This window comes from Miscanthus floridulus, chromosome 8 (assembly GCF_019320115.1).
Source record: "Miscanthus floridulus cultivar M001 chromosome 8, ASM1932011v1, whole genome shotgun sequence".
Taxonomy (NCBI): domain Eukaryota; kingdom Viridiplantae; phylum Streptophyta; class Magnoliopsida; order Poales; family Poaceae; genus Miscanthus; species Miscanthus floridulus.
The window spans coordinates 189,572,203-189,589,538 of record NC_089587.1 but is presented as its reverse complement, the minus strand read 5'-3'; the positions used below and the strand labels follow the sequence as shown (position 1 = coordinate 189,589,538).

At 49.7% G+C, this 17,336-nt stretch overlaps 1 protein-coding gene across 1 annotated transcript; it reads left to right on the top strand.

Annotated features, from left to right (window-relative positions):
• The first annotated feature begins 13,279 nt into the window (after window positions 1-13,279).
• Window positions 13,280-16,315, top strand: LOC136474346 (protein CNGC15b-like). Its single transcript, XM_066471938.1, has 6 exons — window positions 13,280-13,408; window positions 13,652-14,231; window positions 14,358-14,570; window positions 14,700-14,989; window positions 15,073-15,184; window positions 15,271-16,315. Exons 1-6 carry the CDS (start codon window positions 13,380-13,382, stop codon window positions 16,120-16,122), a joined length of 2,076 nt encoding a protein of 691 aa, XP_066328035.1. The 5' UTR covers window positions 13,280-13,379; the 3' UTR covers window positions 16,123-16,315.
• The last annotated feature ends 1,021 nt before the right edge of the window (window positions 16,316-17,336 follow it).

Genomic DNA, 17,336 nt, shown 5'->3' with positions numbered 1-17,336 from the left:
TCTTCGAGCCCTCCGCCCGCCAGGCCGCTGGCTAAGGAGAGTCAGCCCTTTGGGCCTTCACCGCATGATATGGCGGAGACTTCTACCCATGGGGCTCGGCAGGCGGTCCAGCCTGGCCTTTTTATGAGTAAGTTTGTTTGGCGCACATTTTTGTGTTTACTATCTTCGCCCGGTTTATTTGTTTATGTATTCTACCAAGTGCTAATACCGTGTACTTGTTGCTTTGTAGGTGATGTCATGGCTGACTCCTCACCCCAAAGGAGCAAGCGGCCGCTGCCAGCGTTAGGTTTGGTCCGGGGCATCTAGGGCCGATGGCGCCGGGTCTGAGTGAGTATAGAGTGTTTTTATCTTACTCGTCTTTTGGCCTGTTGTTATTGTCTATTTCTGATCGGCCCTCTGACCTGAGTTGTTGTTGTTGTTGTTTTGCTATGTAGGCTCCTCCAACACTTCTATCTCAGGTTAGGAAGAGTGCTATCTTGGGGTTCTTGGAGATGTCGGAGGTGGTCTCTAGCAATTGGTGTATGTATTGTGAGATTTGCTTTTCTCACCTTATGGTCTTGTGTTTGTTTGTTCTTGTTTGAACAGATCGCTTCAAACAACGTCTGAGGGACATGGATTTCTTCCAACTTCTCCGTGTTCATCTAGAACACCAGAGCTTGGTGTGTCTTCGGTGGTTTGCCTTTTTTGGTGTATGTTCGCCTTTAGACTTGTTTTTGTTTCTATTGCTGATCGCCTTGGTCTTCTTCTTTCTAATCGTAGGGGTATCACACGGTTGTTGTTATGGAAGAGCGCTGCACTCGCGAGGTCTCTGACTGAGATACTGTGATTGAAGCGCTCAAGGTGGAGAACGAGCGCCTGGAAGGTGAAAAAGGGGGTTTGGCCAACTCCCTTGTAGCTCTCCGCCTTTCTCTAGCGGAGAAGGAACAAGAAAAGGAGGCTTTGAGGGCCGATCTCGCCAAGGCCCGAGATGCAGAAGCTTTGTCCACCGAGCAGGCCCGTAGGGCGAATGAGTTGGCCGAGGGTCTCCGGCGAGAGCTGGCCTCTGAGAAGGAATCCACAGCTGCGGTGGGGGAGTAGCTGTCTTTGACGATGAGGTGTTTGGACTCGGTCAAGGGGGTCCTTGCTTCAACCGTTGGCCATTACCGGGCCATCGTCGCCGAGTTCGGAGGCGAAACCTCCGCTCCTCCAGAGGAAGACAGCGTCTATGCCCTCACCTCCTGGCTAAAGCGTCACCTTGTAAAGCTCCCCGGTCTGATCAATGGCTGCACAGACTACGGGGCCCTGGCGGGAGTAGCGAATTACGCCAAACTTTAGGTGCGCAGCGGGTGTACGCATACCGAAAGTATTTCGGAGGGAGCGCTGCCGGGTCTAGAGGAGCTTGGTGAGACTTCTCTTGGTTTGCGAAAAACCTTGAGAAATTTCATTGGGTACTTTTGGGCTGCCCGGAAACTGGCGAAGGAAAAGAGGGCGAAGGTATTTCTAGTCTTTGTAGCCGCTATTTTTGTCTCCTTGCTTTTTGCGAAGCTGCGAAGGCTTTCATTGCCTGTGCCCCTGATATTTTAGCCTGTGCTACAGGATGCATAGAAGAGTCTTGCGGGCAGGCCTCCATTGGTTCCGCGCTCGGCGACCATGGGCGGTGCCTCCACCACTGCTGGCACTCCGGTGGGCGCTACGATCGGCGGTGGTGATGGTCGGAGGCCACAGGCGCCGTCCCCACCCACAGTTGATGCGGGCTCTGTTCCAAGGACTTCTGCTGCGGCCGAGGCACCGGAGGTGTAGGCTCTTTGTAGGACTTAGCTGTTTTGACTTGTATATTGTAGTCTAGTTGGGCTCTTGTAAATAAAGTTTCTTTTATTCTGAATGATTTTGTGGAAAATTTTAACCTTGCGTAGGTTCCGAATGGGGAGCCTGCGCAAGATGTCATGCCTTTGACTCTCTACAACGATGGTATTTATGTGAGCGGAGAGCTTTGGGAGTATTGGCGTTCGGCCTTTCCCCGCAGCGTTGCGCGTGACGTGTTTGAGTCAGTTGAGTTTGACATAGACGATGAGCGCGCTGGGTTTACTCGCGCACTTGCTTGGCGCAGACCTCCGCCATAATAGTTTGGATTTTATTGTAAGTTTGTGTCCTGTAAGAATGCTACTTGATATTTTATGGAATACAAAATAGGTTCACTTTCTTGATTGTTTGTGCTGGGGCTTATATCTGTTGTGCTAGTTTACATACCTCGTCTAGTCCTGAGCTTGCACACCATGGGCCTTTGCTTGGGCGAACGTGCGCGATATAGAGGTGGTGGCCAGGACCTCCGCCCCATGTTCTCTCCTTCTCTGTGCTTGCTTGATGGCTGGGGTAGAAGTGTTTGAAGTTTTTTGGCCAGCGGAGGCGTACTTGAAGTCCACCTGGCGAGGCTTGCTAAATTGGTGTGTGATCTGATAGGAGGTTTGGCGTGGCTTGTGCAGATGATGAAGGCTTTTGGTATTTCTTTAGCTGGTTGTTTTAGCTGTCTAGTGGTATGGGCCTCCGACGCTGCACACCCGTGGGACATGTTTCATTTGTGGAGATGGCAGGTTAGGTCTCCGGTGTCAGGGGGATGTTACGAGATTTCGTGCGATATCCCCCTTCTTCCATAGGCCTGCACTATTCATTATCGTGCTGTAGTTCCTATCTCTTTTCCCACTGTCTCCGACCATCTATTGGTGCCTCCAATTTTATGAGTTTTCGTACAATATCTACGGCCGACTTAGATATCTAAGGAGACCCTTGCCTCCATGGCCATTTCTGTGGCTTGTGCTTGTGCTCTGCCTTCTTCCCCCCTTGCGCCTTATGCTGACTGAGGTTTTAAGGGCGTGGGAGGAACCCGTTTTTATAGTGGGGTGGTGGCTTTTGGTTGTTAAATTTTTGGTACGTTGTTTGTTGGAACGCATCTTGGCTTTAATGGCCTATATCTTACTTGAATTATTCGTGCCTTTTGAGATCTTTTGAAGTAAATAGGCCTAGTGCCTAAGTGATAGGGTTTTGTCAGACCTTTTCCTCGTTTTACTGTTTTCGATGGTGGAGATCTTCTTCCTGGTTCTAGCGCCATAATGGTGTTGCCCCTGATGCTTGGGGTGGTTTTTTGTTAAGGTCGGAGGCCTGTTTGGCCGAGGTTGTTTTTGCCTTGATGCCTGAATTTGTTCAGGTCTTCATCAAGGTCGGAGGCCTGTTTGGCCAAGGTTGTTTTTGCCTTGATGCCTGAATCTGGTCAGGTCTTTGTCAAGGGTCGGAGGCCTGTTTGGCCAAGGTGGTTTCTACCTTGATGCCTGAATTTGGACAGGTCTTTGTCAAGGTCGAAGGCCTGTTTGGCCAAGGTGGTTTCTGCCTTGATGCCTGACTCTGGATAGGTCTTTGTCAAGGTTGAAGGCCTGTTTGGCTATAGAGGTCATTTCAAATTGCCAATGCCTGTGGCCGGCGCTTTGAAAGGACCTATGCTTATTTTTGTTCACCGAATATTGTGGCGCCAGAGCTGGCCGCTTTCGGTTTTGGACTTTTCAAGTGTTCTTTTGGGGAATTACCTCTTTATACTTCTAGAGGATTTTTACATTGAGCCTGCCTCATTAAAAAACTCACCTCCGCTTGGAGTTCCCCTGTGAGGAAAAGAGTACAAGCTCTTTTACATTTTTTGGGTTGAAGAAAAAAGAGCTAAAAGGTAAATGAATGGAGGGGCCTCCGCTTATTATTTGCGGAGGTTGCCCTTTGGTACATTGCCTAGATGTAGTATCTACAGAGGCTATCAATATTCTAGGTGTGGGTTGTCGTGACACCTTCGCTGTCGGTCAAGTGGAAAGAGCCAGGGCAACCTGCTGCCGTTGCTGTGTATGGGCCTTCCCATTTCGGTTGCAGTTTGCCAACAAGTTGTGCGTTGGGTTTTCTTCTGAGTACGAGGTCTCCGTGTTTTATGTCTTTCCTTACCACTTGAGAGTCTCTCCACTTCTTAGTTTGGGACTGATATTTTGCAATGTTTTCGACTGCTTCCAGTCTTATGGCTTCTATTGTTTCTTTTGCATATTCTTCATCTTACAACATTAGTTGTCTCATTGTGTGGAGGCTTTCATGCTTGATTTCTTCTGGCATCATGGCCTCTTCTCCATAAAGCAGTTTGAATGGTGTGAATCCTGTTGTTCTTGAGATAGATGTATTGTGTGACCAAATCACTCTGGGTAATTCATCTACCCATTTTCCTTTGCGTAGGCCCAACAATGTTTTTGATATTGCTGAAAACACTATTCTATTTGCTCTTTCCACAGCACCATTGGACTCTGGGTGGTATACTGAGGCGAAGGCTAGTTTTGTCCCAATGCTTTTGCAGAATTCTTTGAAGTTCTCTGAATCGAATTGTTTTCCATTGTCTACTGTCAGAATCCTTGGTACACCGAATCTACAAATGATGTTTTGCCAGAAGAATTTTCTAACAGTTTTTGAGGTTATCTTCGCCAACGGCTTTGCTTCTATCCATCTTGTAAAATATTCTACTGCCACTACTATGAATATGTTTCCTCCTTGGGATGGTGGTAATGGGCCGACTAGGTCCATACCCCATCTTTGTAGCGGCCATGTCGGGGGTATAAGCTGGGTCTCTGACGATGGTTTTGACTGCCCGGGAGAGAATGTTTGGCATGCTTTGCATGTTTTGACTATCTACTCTGCATCTTGTATGTGTGTTGGCCAATAAAAGTCATGCCTTATTGCCTTTGCTGATAGTGCTCTAGAGCCAATGTGTGACTCGCAAATTCCTGAGTGTATTTCTTGAAGCAACTCTATTCCTTCGCTCTGCGATATGCATTTGAGGAGAGGCTGGACTACTCCTTTCTTGTACAGTACACCATCTATGATTGTGTAATTTCTTGCCCTGGCCTATATTCTTGCTGCTTTTGCTTCATCTTCTTTGGTGGTTTTGCCTTCTAAGAATTCTGTTATCGCCTTTCTCTAATCTTCATTTTGCAGGTGTAGTATGGGCTTAGGTGCCTTAGATGTCTCCGCAGTTGCTGGAGACTTCAGGATCTGGTAAAAAGTGTTTAGTGGCAGTGGTAGGTTGTTTGCCGCAGCTTTAGCTAGTTCATCTGCCTCTGCATTTTCTGATCTTGGGATGTGCTTCAGGGTGAAGTCCTTGAATCTTCGCTCCAAATTTCTAACAACGGATAGGTATTTGATGAGTTCTGGCTCTCTTGCTGTGTATTCTTTCTCTACTTGGCCAGTAACCACTTGAGAATCTATTTTGACTGTCAATGTTTTTGCCCCTAGGGCCTTTGCTTTACTGAGCGCTAGGATCAGGCCTTCATATTCTGCTATGTTGTTTGTTGATTTGAACTCTAGCCTTGCTGCGTATTTCAGTCTGATGCCGGAGGGTGCTGTTAGGACGGCGGAGGCTCCTGCTTCGGCTTGGCCCCAGGCTCCATCCGTGAATGCTATCCAGCCTTGAGTGGTTGGTTGTACCTTGGGCTCTGTCGGAGGTGTCCAATCTGCTACAAAATCGGCTAGTGCTTGTGATTTGATTGCTGTTCTGGGGACATACGAGATACCAAACTATGATAGCTCTGTAGCCCATTTACCTATTCTGCCAGAGGCTTCTTTATTTCTGAGCAAGTCTTGTAGTGGCAGTGATGTTGGAACTAAGATTTCATGGGCTTGGAAATAATGCTTTAGTTTTCTTGATGCCATCAGCACTGCGTAGGCAACTTTTTCTACCTCAGTGTAGTTTAGCTTGGCTTCGGACAGTGCTTCTGAGATAAAATAAAGTGGCTTTTGAGTTTTGCCTGATTCTTTTTCTAGCTCGTGAACTAAGACTACGCTGACTACATGGTCGGAGGTCGCCACATATAGCAATAGGTGGCTATCTGATTCTAGGACGGAGACCACCAATGAGTTTGCCAGATACTCTTTCAAGTTATGAAATGCCTCCGACTGCTTGGACCCCCACTCAAAGTTGTCTCCACCCCTCAGGGCTTGGAAGAAGGAGAGGCTGTGTTCTACTGATTTTGAGATGAATCTGTTGAACGCTGCTATTCTTCTCGTCAGCTTTTGCACTTCTTTCTTGTTTTTGGGTTCTGCCATTGTCATTATTGCTCTAGTTTTGTCTGGGTTCGCTTTGATGCCTTCGCTACTTATGATGTATCCGAGCATCTTTCCTTTTATGACTCCAAATATACATTTTTCTAGGTTGAGGCGGAGGCCAGCTGTCCTGAGGTTGGCGAAGGTCTCCTATAAGTTAGAGACATGATCATCCTTGTTCTTGCTCATGACCACTATGTCATCGACGTAGGCTATGATGTTTCTATCTAGTTGTGAGCCCAAAACTTCCTTTGTCATTCTAGCAAAGGTTACTCCAGCATTTTTGAGGCCCTCCGGCATTCTGGTGTAGCAATATGTCCCGAATGGAGTGGTGAAACTTGTCTTGTCTTTGTCTTCTTTTTTCATCCAGATTTGGTGATACCCAGAGAAACAGTCGAGGAGAGAAAACCTCTAGCATCTAGCTGCCTTGTCGACGGAGGCATCTATTCTTGGCAATGGGAAAGGGTCTTTTTTGCAAGCTTTGTTCAGATCTGTGAAATCTATGCACATTCTCATTTTACCATTCTTCTTTGGTACTAGTACTACGTTTGCAAGTCATTCTGAATACTTGACTTCCCTGATGACTTTTGCATCTAGCAATCTTTGCACCTCCGCCTTTGCTGCTAGGATTCTGTCCTCTGACATTTTTCTCTGTTTCTGCTTTCTTGGCCTCATGTTTTCATTGATATCCAGTTCATGTTGTATGATGTCCCTACTGACTCCCTATAGGTCGGAGGCTGACTAGGCGAAGATGTCTTTATTTTTTACTAGAGTTTCCATGAGTTCTTCCTCCTCTGCTTTGCTCAATTCTGAGCTGATTGTTACTTTTCTGTCTGGTAACTCCTTTTCTAGAGGGGTCACCTTTGTCTCTTCTTGACCTGCCATATCTGTTTTTCCTCTGGGCATATCCGGAGGCTCTAGTTCTTTGTCTACCGACTCGACTGCGTTGATGTTTCTTTGGGCTCTGTAGATTGCTTTTTCTATGTTTCTTGCTTCTTTTTGGCTGCCTCGGACTATGATAATACCATGGAGTGCTAGTATTTTCATGCACAGGTAGGCCATATGTAGGGCTGCGTTAAATTTGGTTGTGAATCCTCTGCCCAAGATGGCATTGTATGGGTAATATAGATCGACGACGTCGAAGGTTATGTACTCAGTTCTAGCATTTGCTTGGGTTCCAAATGACACTGGGAGTGATATCTTTCCTAGTGCTTGTATCTGCTTGCCTCTGAATCCTATCAAAGGTGATTCGGAGTAGTTGATTCTTGTTGAGCTTCATTTGGTCAAAGGTATTTGCAAAGATGATGTCTGCTGAACTGCTAGTGTCAATCAACACTCTGCTTATCTCCCATGATGCTATGTTGGTCTTGATTACCATTGCGTCTATGTGAGGGTAGCTTTCTAGCTAGAGATCTTCTTCTGTGAAGGTGATTGGGATTCTAGATCAATCTGTGTATTTTGCTGGGCCTTGGACTGCTACGTTGTTTACCAGGCGGAGGTGATCCTTTTTCTGCTTTTTCATTTGAAACTCCATTGATGATCCTCCGGCGATTGGTAGTATCATGCCTATTGTTGGTAGCGGTCCATGGGGGTTGACTTGGTTTTCTAGGTTTGGCTCATTTTTTGGTGTTGGGGGTTGGTTGTGAGGTGGCTACGGAGGCAATTGCTGCATATGTTGCTGTTGTGGTGGAGGCTCGAACCTGCTTTGGTTTTGTGACGATGGGTTTGTTTTGAGGTAGGTTATGTGAGGAGGTTTTGGGTTTATGTAGGTCAAGCTTGCCTTCGACCTGTAGTTACCCGTCGGAGGCTGCTGCGAAGGCACTGGCCACCATGCTGGTAGGAAGTTTGGGTAATAGGCATAGGCCAGTGTGGAGGGATGTATTTGGTTTGCATTTAGCGTTGGGTACATTGGGCAGTACTGCTGGTGGCCAGTTGTGTAGGTGGTGTTGACCTCTCTTGCGCTCTGCTATGTCGGAGGTTAGGCAGTCTGCTTGTTCTTCATCCTTTCCTGTGTCTCTTTTGTCTCCGTACAATCTTTGGTGATGTGCCCTACGCTTTTGCTGTGAAAAAATGCAATATGGCATGCGTTGTTTGTGCTTGTGGTTTTTGTTCCAGTTTTTGCCTTGGTAACCTTGCCGACCTTGGTTCCTGGTCTGGGTCTCCGGCCCTGCTGGCGTTGCCAGTTGCCCTTGTTTGTGGTAAGGTTGACCCTCGTGCTGAGCACTTGCCCCTGGCCTGGTTTCTGATTTGATGCATTCTGGTCCGTATAGCTCTTCTGGGAGTTTTTGCTGCTATTTTGCTATCTGTTTTGACCCTGCTCCTCCAGCCTTTTCCGGAGGTCATTATCTGATCTGTAGTATTTCTCGAACTCGTCATACAACTGTTGTATAGAAGTTGGTTTCTTTCTTGCTAGGTGTGCTGCGAATGGCCCGATTCGAAGGCCTTTGATCGCTGCTTCGATGGCGATCTTGTCTGGGACGTCTGGTGCCTTCGCCTTTAGTTGCACGAATTTCTAGAAGTAGTCGTGTAGTGTCTCTCCCTACATTTGCTTGCACTGGAATAGATCTGTGGATGTTAGCGACTGTGCTGTTAGCCCCTTGAAATTTGCCAATATCTTGTCCCAAAGGTTTTCCCAAGAATAGACCATGCTTGGTTTAAGCATGGAGTACCAAGCCAACGTGTCACCTTCGGCAGCAATAACAAATGACTTTGCTAGGATGGTGTCGTCTCCGTCGGCGGAGGCTACTGCTGCCTCATAACTCATAATGAACTGATGGGGGTCTGTCTTTTCGTTGAACTTTGGTAGTGTGATTGGCTTGTACGCCATTGGCCATGGCGATTGTTGTATGCCTTCAGAGAGTTGGGACTTGGGATCGATAGGCCTCCACATCACCTGAGATGGCATCATGGTTGGGCTGATCACTAGCGGAGGCCCTTGTGGTATGGTTGTAGTTGGTGTTGCTGCGGAGGCTAGGATTGCGGAGGTTGACGCTGGTACTACATGCTACATACTTAGCATCTCAGCATGTAGGACTGCCAACTGCTGCCTTATTTCTGCTGCTTGTGCTGACGCTTGAATAGCTTGCTGATTAGCTGCGAATGCTGCTTCCATTCTGTCCCTCTCTTGTTGCGCTCTTTGCAACTGTGCTTGCAGCTGTTGCAGTTCTTGCTCGAGTGTTGTGGCTGAGTTTGGTTGGGCCTCCGGATCTCGAATCTCTAGATCTTAGGGTTCTGGTGGTTGACCCTGGGCATCTGCTCTGGTGTCATCCTTCGCTGGCGAGGTTGTGTAGGTGCTACGAGTGGTGCGCCTAGGCCTTCCTCTCTGACCCATGGTCGTTGCTGCTCTGGTGGTGGTTTTTCTTTTCCCTGCCATTGTTGGTTTTCCTTGGCCAAACCACGGTGGGCGCCAATGTTGAGACTTGCAGTCTCAGACAGTGTGGAGGAGGTAGAGGCCTCCGCCCGCCAAGCGCTGCCCTCAGGCGGAGGCTCGGGAAACAGGCACGGCAAGTGGGCGTGTAGGGAAATGGCACATAAAACTAGGGTTTCATTAATTCATTTTCCAACCACCGGTACTGTTACAAGTGTACCCTATTTATAGGGCTCAACTACCACTTTTATAGAGTTTACAATAGTACCCTTCAACTGCTACAGTACATTCTCGGAATATTCCACTACTCGCCTTTCCTCTCGGGGGTAATCTTGTCATGCCGCCCTCAGGTACTGGGCTTGCGCGATCAGCCGGCCCATCAGGCCTTAGGATTCGGCGATGGGCCTTTGGACCTCCGTCGTCGGTCTCCATCCCACAAGGCCTCAGGATTCGGCGACGGGCCTTTGGACCTCCGCCCCATCGGGCCTCAGGATTTGGCGAAGGGCCTTTAGGCCTCCGCCATCGGTCTCCGCCCCTTGGACGCCGAGGCCATAGACCCCCAATGCCTAGTATTACCGTCCTCCTGCTTAGGTCTCTGCCCCTACGAGCGGAGGCCGAACCGGCGCGCCCGTGTCGTTCACGAGCGCCTTCCTTTGGTTACCTGCACACACACATAGGTAACGTTGGCACTTGATTAGCCTTGCAGCGGGGCGGCCTCCGCCCCCTCCGCTCGAAGACGCCTACGAGCTAACTGGGCAGAGGCTGCGCCAGGGTCACCGGCAGCGTCCTGCAAGCAGTCTGAGAAACCGTCATCTTTCTGGGTCTGGAGGCGTGGTAGCTGGGCCTTTGCTTGGGAGTTGGTCGGAGACGTCTTTGCGAACTGCTGGCCGCGTAGGTCTCTGCCACTCTCAGAGGCCGTGTTACAACACTTATAATGGGGTGTGTAAGCTAAGGGAAAAAGGTAGGAGGAGTGAGGTGAATGAATACTCGAATGAAATCTTGAGAGTTCGTCCCCTTGGATGGGAGGCCTGGCTGCCCTTATATAGAGTTTGGGGGCCAGGTTACATATAGAGAGAGGGGTTTCTCCTGACCGAGTGGTTGTGAGCCCAAGGGAGGGAGAAACTAGTAAACTTGCCCTGCAAGCATGCCTGTCTTGTCCTGGCGTCATTGCACGTTCTGATATGGTCATCGTCGTTGTCTCGCTCCGACGTCGCGGCATGGTGCTACATTGTCGGTCATGACGGCACTGTTGGCACGATGGTGGTTCACCAACTATCTTGTGCGATGTGGTCTTGTCGTGGCCTTTGTCATCGTCTCCTATTCTCCTAGGGGCGTCGTGGCGATCGTACGGGAGTAAGTAGTCGCTCCTAGGTCGTTGGTCACCTTTGCTAGTCGTGATGCTGGTGGCATCGACCCTAGACTGCGAAGTCAAGGTCCCTGGTGGCTTGGTCGGTCTTAAACGTCAAGGGCGAGGTCATGCGCCCCATCCCGCGGTGGGTGGGGCCGTACGCCCATCTTGTCGGGCTAGATTTGGACGGTGCGGTGCCGTACCGGTCATCACCGTCTGGTGGTGTTGTCTTGTCTGTGCAGGGGCGCGCAGGGTGGTGTCTGCTCCCGAGATGGTTGTCTCTTCAGTCCTAGCGGAGTGAGTGGAGCATGTCTGTCTCCGTTAGAGCAGGCGTACTTGACCGCGTCTGGCCTCTCCTTATCTCTCCCCAGGGGTCAAGATGGAGGAGAGGTCGAGCGCGACTGCGTAGCGTGTAGTGGAAGGAGAAGGGAGAGGTCCTGGCGGACCACTTGTCTCATTGTGTGGCCCAAAACCCGTGTAACTCAAATGGGCCACGGTTGCTAGGCCTATGCTGGTTTGGGCCGCCCGAGCGGCTAACTAACCGGTGTCTTGAGATACCCGGGGTATCACGACCCCGACAAAAAAGGAACAGACTGGTCGAATTGAGAATCAGTTGATCGGTCCTAGTAGATCAAACTCTAGACTAGTATAGCGCTACCCCCTACATCTCTCTCTCTCTCTCTCTTTCTCCATTGTAAAAACTCGATTGAGCATTCCTTAACAAGAAGAACACCATTGCTTGACGTAGGGCTTAGGTGCTCAAACCAGGATAAACGCCTTGTGTTTTGAGTGCTTAAGCTGCCGAAGGCACACACATCAAACCACATCGAACAACCCGATTATTGTTGCGGATTCGAACCCACGACAGCCTGTCTTGTATAGCGATGGCAAGTTCTATGTTGCTTTGGTGACCCACATTGTGCTTTGGTGTGATGGTTTAGGAGGTACAGGATTTTCACATGAATGCCCTGCTCGGCTCCCTATCGCGACCAACAATAGTGACGTCTTTGACCCCACGCTGCTTGTCAGAGGTGCTGTCACGAGGTCCCTTGCCTCCAAGGTTCGGTTCAAAAGCCTTGGGTTTCATTTAGCGTTGACGGTATTTGCAAACGTCATCCCCTATTTGGAGGTATCGCTATTGAGAACATCCTCTCTCTCTCTCTCCCAAGCTCTTCACTTGTTTTTCTACGTCATGCTTGGTAGTATATGTCCGATGGTGGTTTGGTGATAAAGTGGGCTATGTTTATTGTAGTGGTTGTCACGTTGTCGTTTCTACAGTGATTGCTTTTGTTTTTGTTTTTGTTTGGTATGCGTTAGTGTACGTTATCCTCTATTAATACATGCCTTACATTTTTTCTAGCCATGGCCTTTCACAGAGAGAAAAGTGTACAGCGGAGGTTAATTAAAAGGCTAAACAGCTAATGTGCGCGAGTCCTCGAGACGAAATAAAGATAACATTAGTTTACTTGTCCTGATACATGCTCTAACAATCGCTAATGGTACATATTAAGCCTAATAGTGTTTCAACTGAATTAGTAAGCGCCTAAGCTCAGGCAAGGAAACTCTCCCAGGCTGCACCTACCATCAGCTTAGCATTTTTTTAAATTGGGTGGGCGACCAGAGCACCGACGCGCCCGTGCACCCCCTGCCGGATAGTTGCCACGTGAACCTAGACGCGAACGTGCGGCCGCAGAAGTTACTCCAAATCTGCATGCAGCCATCCAAACCGGCGCGAGGACTGGGCTCCAAATCTGGGCGTCGTTCACACTTGCCATGCGATCGCGTCTGGGTTCACATGCCAACCATCGGGCAGGGGGGCGCACGGGCGCATCGGTGCTCCCGCCGTCAACCCAATTTTTTTTCCCATTTTTATTATTGTTATTATTATTATTATTATTATCATCTGAACTTCAACCAAAACGCTGCGGGCTGCGCCCCCGGAATGGCAGTCAGGAGTGAAGGAGATCTTCAGATTATTCTGTGATCTTCTGCTCCCAAGCTGTCAGTACGAAGAAACGACTAGAACCTGCATGTCACGTGATAAGCCGGCTGATAAGTTCAAGCGGACAGACGTGGAAAAGTGAAACATGGGAAGACACGCCCGCTTATTCTGCTCTGAAGTTTACTTTTCATCTCAAAATTGCCCAAGCAATACGATCATGTATCCTCTATTCCTCCAGCAGTCCAGCTCCATTAAAGAAAATTAAGTTTTGATCTCTCAATATGAGTGGGGCATGGACTCTGGGATGTTCTACTTTATGTGCCCAAACAGAGGTGATCAGAACTTACACCATATATCTGAAGAGCACCGTGTGCCTGTTGTTTGCCTGACCATATATGAAACTCCTCATTACAATTGCTTTGGCCCCTTTAAGTGTAATCACAAGATCCCCGTTTCAGGTAGTTGCAGATGGCCTTTTTAGTTCTTATGGCTGAGCACAGTGTCGTGGTCACTTTCAGTCTCATAGCTGATGATCTATTGGGACACCAGTTTCCACATCGATCGTAGCACCCGTTTTGCTTATAAGTTGTATCGATGGATACCTTAACGTTTGTGACCAGAAGCTGTGAGAGATCACCATGGCATCCGGTGCTTCACGAAATGTCAGGTGAGTGCCTCTTCCCACGCGATTAAATCCTAAACCTCTTCTCAGGTTAAACTTTATGTCTAGTTTAACATTTCAATAAGTTAGGTTTACATGTTACAACTGCAACTTAATTAGGATAGCTTCCACTACAGTTAAAATGTCCACTTTCATCAGATATAATAACTGAAAAGCCACGTTATTGAACAAAGGATTCAGCAGGATCAATGTTTATAACGAAAGCCATGCTTCTCTGCGAAATTTCAGGTTTCAGAAAGAGATCGAGGTTCAGAGCTTCAGAACAAGCCCTCTGCAGCAGAACCTCAGCAGCAGAAAGCACGGCAAAGCTCACGATCCCAGGAAATGCCGGCAGGGTTTCCGCGGCGGCTGCCTGGAGAAGGCGTGCCGGAACCCGACGCTGAAGGACAGGGTGCTCTCGCGCGCCTTCTCGGAGGAGCTGGAGTCCCTGATGCACGCCGGCAGCGGCAGCCACCTCTTCTTCGACCCGCGCGGGCACCTGATCCACCTGTGGAACAAGATCTTCCTGTCCGCCTGCCTGCTGTCGCTGTTCGTGGACCCGCTGTTCCTGTACCTGACGGGCACGCAGCAGAGCAACGTGTGCATCGAGTTCAGGTACTCGCTGGCGCTCACGCTCTCCATGATCCGCTCGCTGCTGGACCTCTTCTACGCCGCGCACATCCTGTTCCGCTTCCGCACCGCCTTCATCGCGCCGTCGTCGCGCGTGTTCGGGCGGGGCGAGCTCGTCATCCAGCCCTACAAGATCGCCAGGCGGTACCTTGGCCGGACGTTCTGGTTAGACCTCGTCACCGCGCTGCCCCTGCCGCAGGTTGGTCAGCCCAGGCAGCTAGCCGCCATTGATGTCTGTCTGTCAGTTGCAAGAATTGAGAGCTTTGGAAGATATGCATGCATGCCCAGCTATACTATCGATCGGTTTGGTTTGTCATGCATGCAGTTGGTGATCTGGATCGTTATACCGACGCTGAATGAGTCCCCGACGGCGAACAGGAAGAGCATCCTCCCGTTCAGCATCATCTTCCAGTACCTCCCGCGGCTGTTCCAGATCTTCCCGCTCTCGAGCCAGATCGTCATGGCGACGGGCTTCATGGCGGAGACGGCGTGGGCCTGCGCCGCGTACAACCTGATCCTCTACATGCTCGCAAGCCACGTACGTACTTCAATTCGATCGCCTCTATATATCTCTGCTCATCCTTTCAGACTTCTTTTGCGTTGATAGATAGATGCTGATTTGATTTTCTTTTCTTTTTGGACGACGGAACCGGACGAGCACGTACAGGTGCTGGGAGCGCTGTGGTATCTCTTCTCGGTGCAGAGGCAGGAGGCGTGCTGGAGGGAGGCGTGCCTTCTCGAGAGCCCGACGTGCCAGACCATGTTCTTCGACTGCAAGTCGTTGAGCAGCAACAGGACCATCTGGTATGAGCTGAGCAACATCACAAGCCTGTGCACGCCGGGCAACGGGTCCTACCCGTTCGGCATCTACGGGGAGGCGCTGCAAGCCAAGCTCACGTCGTCGTCCTTCACCCAGAAGTACTTCTACTGCTTCTGGTGGGGACTCAAGAACCTGAGGTAAGCAGGAACGAAGCCAGGATCTCTTAAGCAAGCTGAGGTTAATTTACTGCTAACTTGCGTTTCGATAAATGGACGTACAGCTGCTTAGGACAGAATCTGTCGACGAGCTTGTTCATCGGTGAAATAACCTTCGCGATCGTCATCGGCGTTCTTGGGTTGGTGCTGTTTGCCCTGCTCATCGGCAACATGCAAGTAAGCCAAATCCGTGGCGACTAAGGATCTCTGTGAATGATCTGACATGTCTTGTTCTGCGTGGTCGGTGAATAACAACACAACAGTCTTATCTCCAAGCAACGATGGTGCGGCTGGAGGAGTGGCGGACGAAGCGGACGGACATGGAGCGGTGGATGCACCACCGGCAGATCCCCCAGCCGCTGAAGCAGTGCGTGAGGAGGTACCACCAGTACCAGTGGGTGGCCACGCGCGGCGTCGACGAGGAGGCCCTGCTCCAGGACCTCCCCATGGACATCCGCCGAGACATCAAGCGCCACCTCTGCCTGGACCTCGTCCGGAGGGTGCCCCTGTTCGACGAGATGGACGAGCAGATGCTGGAGGCGATCTGCGAGCGGCTGAGGCCGGCGCTGTACACGCGCGGCACGCGGCTGGTGCGGGAGCTGGACCCCGTCGACTCCATGCTCTTCATCATCCGGGGCTACCTCGACTCGTACACGACGCAGGGCGGGCGGACCGGCTTCTTCAACTCGTGCCGCATCGGCGCCGGGGAGTTCTGCGGGGAGGAGCTCCTGACGTGGGCGCTGGACCCGCGGCCCTCGGCGAAGCTGCCGCTGTCCACCCGGACCGTGCGCGCCGTGTCCGAGGTCGAGGCGTTCGCGCTCGTGGCCGACGACCTCCGCTTCGTGGCGTCGCTGTTCCGCCGCCTGCACAGCGCGCGCATCCGCCACAGGTTCCGCTTCTACTCGCACCAGTGGCGCACGTGGGCCGCCTGCTCCATCCAGGCCGCCTGGCGCCGGCACAAGCGGCGCCGCGCGTCCGTGGAGCTCAGGGTGCGCGAGGGCGGCGAGGTGCGGACCGGGGGCAGCTTGAGGCGGTCCCGCCGACACAGCGTCGACGGCAAGGCGTCGATTAAGAAGCCCATGGAACCGGACTTCACGGTGGAAGAAGAGGACTGATCAACGAATGTTCACCTAGCTAGCAACTTCTTTTTTCTTCCCTAACAGTATACAGATGCATATATGCTTGCATAAATGAGAAAACTAGTTCGTCTTCGTTAAATTACCATTCTCATCGTGTGTTTGGCAAAATTGCCATGCAATACATCGATACCTATAAAAATACGACACCAAAAGGACCAAACCCAGCTTGAGCTGGTTTCAGAATCGACCTGGACAGAATTTTCTATGAAAGCACCGGACGGTCCATTATGTACAATTCATCATCCGGACTGTCAGTTTTTTTTTGCCGATCTGCACTTAACATGCCTCAAGATTGTCCGACATTTGTAATTTGGTCACCATCGGACCATCCGGTGCACGTGTTTCATCTTCCACGTTCTTGTGTCGCTCGTTGATTGTTCGGCGTGTGTAGTTTTTGTCGCTGGACTGTCCAATGAATGAATTTCATCTTTGTGTGTTCTAACGCTGTGTGAAATTTCCAGGTGCATACATTTTCTCACCGACAGACCATTCGATGCATGTTTTTATTTTGTCTTATAGCCCAAATTTACTGTCAATGGTGTGAAAGCCATAAGAACCTATCTTAGTTTTGTTTGTCTTTATAGTTTTCAGGGCTAGCGTACGGATGAAGTAGTATAGCACTAAGAATGCAACTATGATATCCATGTCTGTAAAAATAATTTAAGTTTAACCAAGTTTAGAGTGAATAGTATTCACGTTTATGTCTCCAAATTAGTTTATTGCGAAAATATATTCCATAATAATTAATCTAATAATATTTATTTTGTATCATGAATGTTATTATTATTTTTATATAATTTTGATCAAATTTGAAAGCATTTGATTTCTTAAAAAGCGAGGATCACATTTTTTTTATGGGGGAGTAGATTAAGGTTTATTTCTTTAAATTTTTTAGAGTCCAAGCAAATCCTCTCTTTAGGCATATCGATTCTTTCAACATGACACATGATGCCAAATTCTGAAGCCCGAGCTCTGGGCAAGAAAAGAAGCCTGATCCCAGCCGAAGTGGTTGTCGGGCCAGGCTAGGTGTCAGCACGTCTTCTACAGTGCCAGTGTCTCACTCTGATGAAGCATCCACAAGTAAGCAGGCCAGGCCCGTCCGCGAGCGCTGGCCCAACGTTAGGCTAACTGGCCCAGAATGGAAGGCTTAGGCATAGAAGTATAAATACCGGAGTGAGCAAGGATGAGGG

What these genes read in the sequence shown, in the direction of transcription:
- LOC136474346 (XM_066471938.1), top strand. Translation starts at nt 13,380, where the DNA reads ATGGCATCCGGTGCTTCACGAAATGTCAG. An exon ending in GGTGCTTCACGAAATGTCAG is followed by an intron (nt 13,409 to 13,651) that starts GTGAGTGCCTCT and finishes GCGAAATTTCAG; the next exon opens with GTTTCAGAAAGAGATCGAGG. An exon ending in TGGGGACTCAAGAACCTGAG is followed by an intron (nt 14,990 to 15,072) that starts GTAAGCAGGAAC and finishes ATGGACGTACAG; the next exon opens with CTGCTTAGGACAGAATCTGT.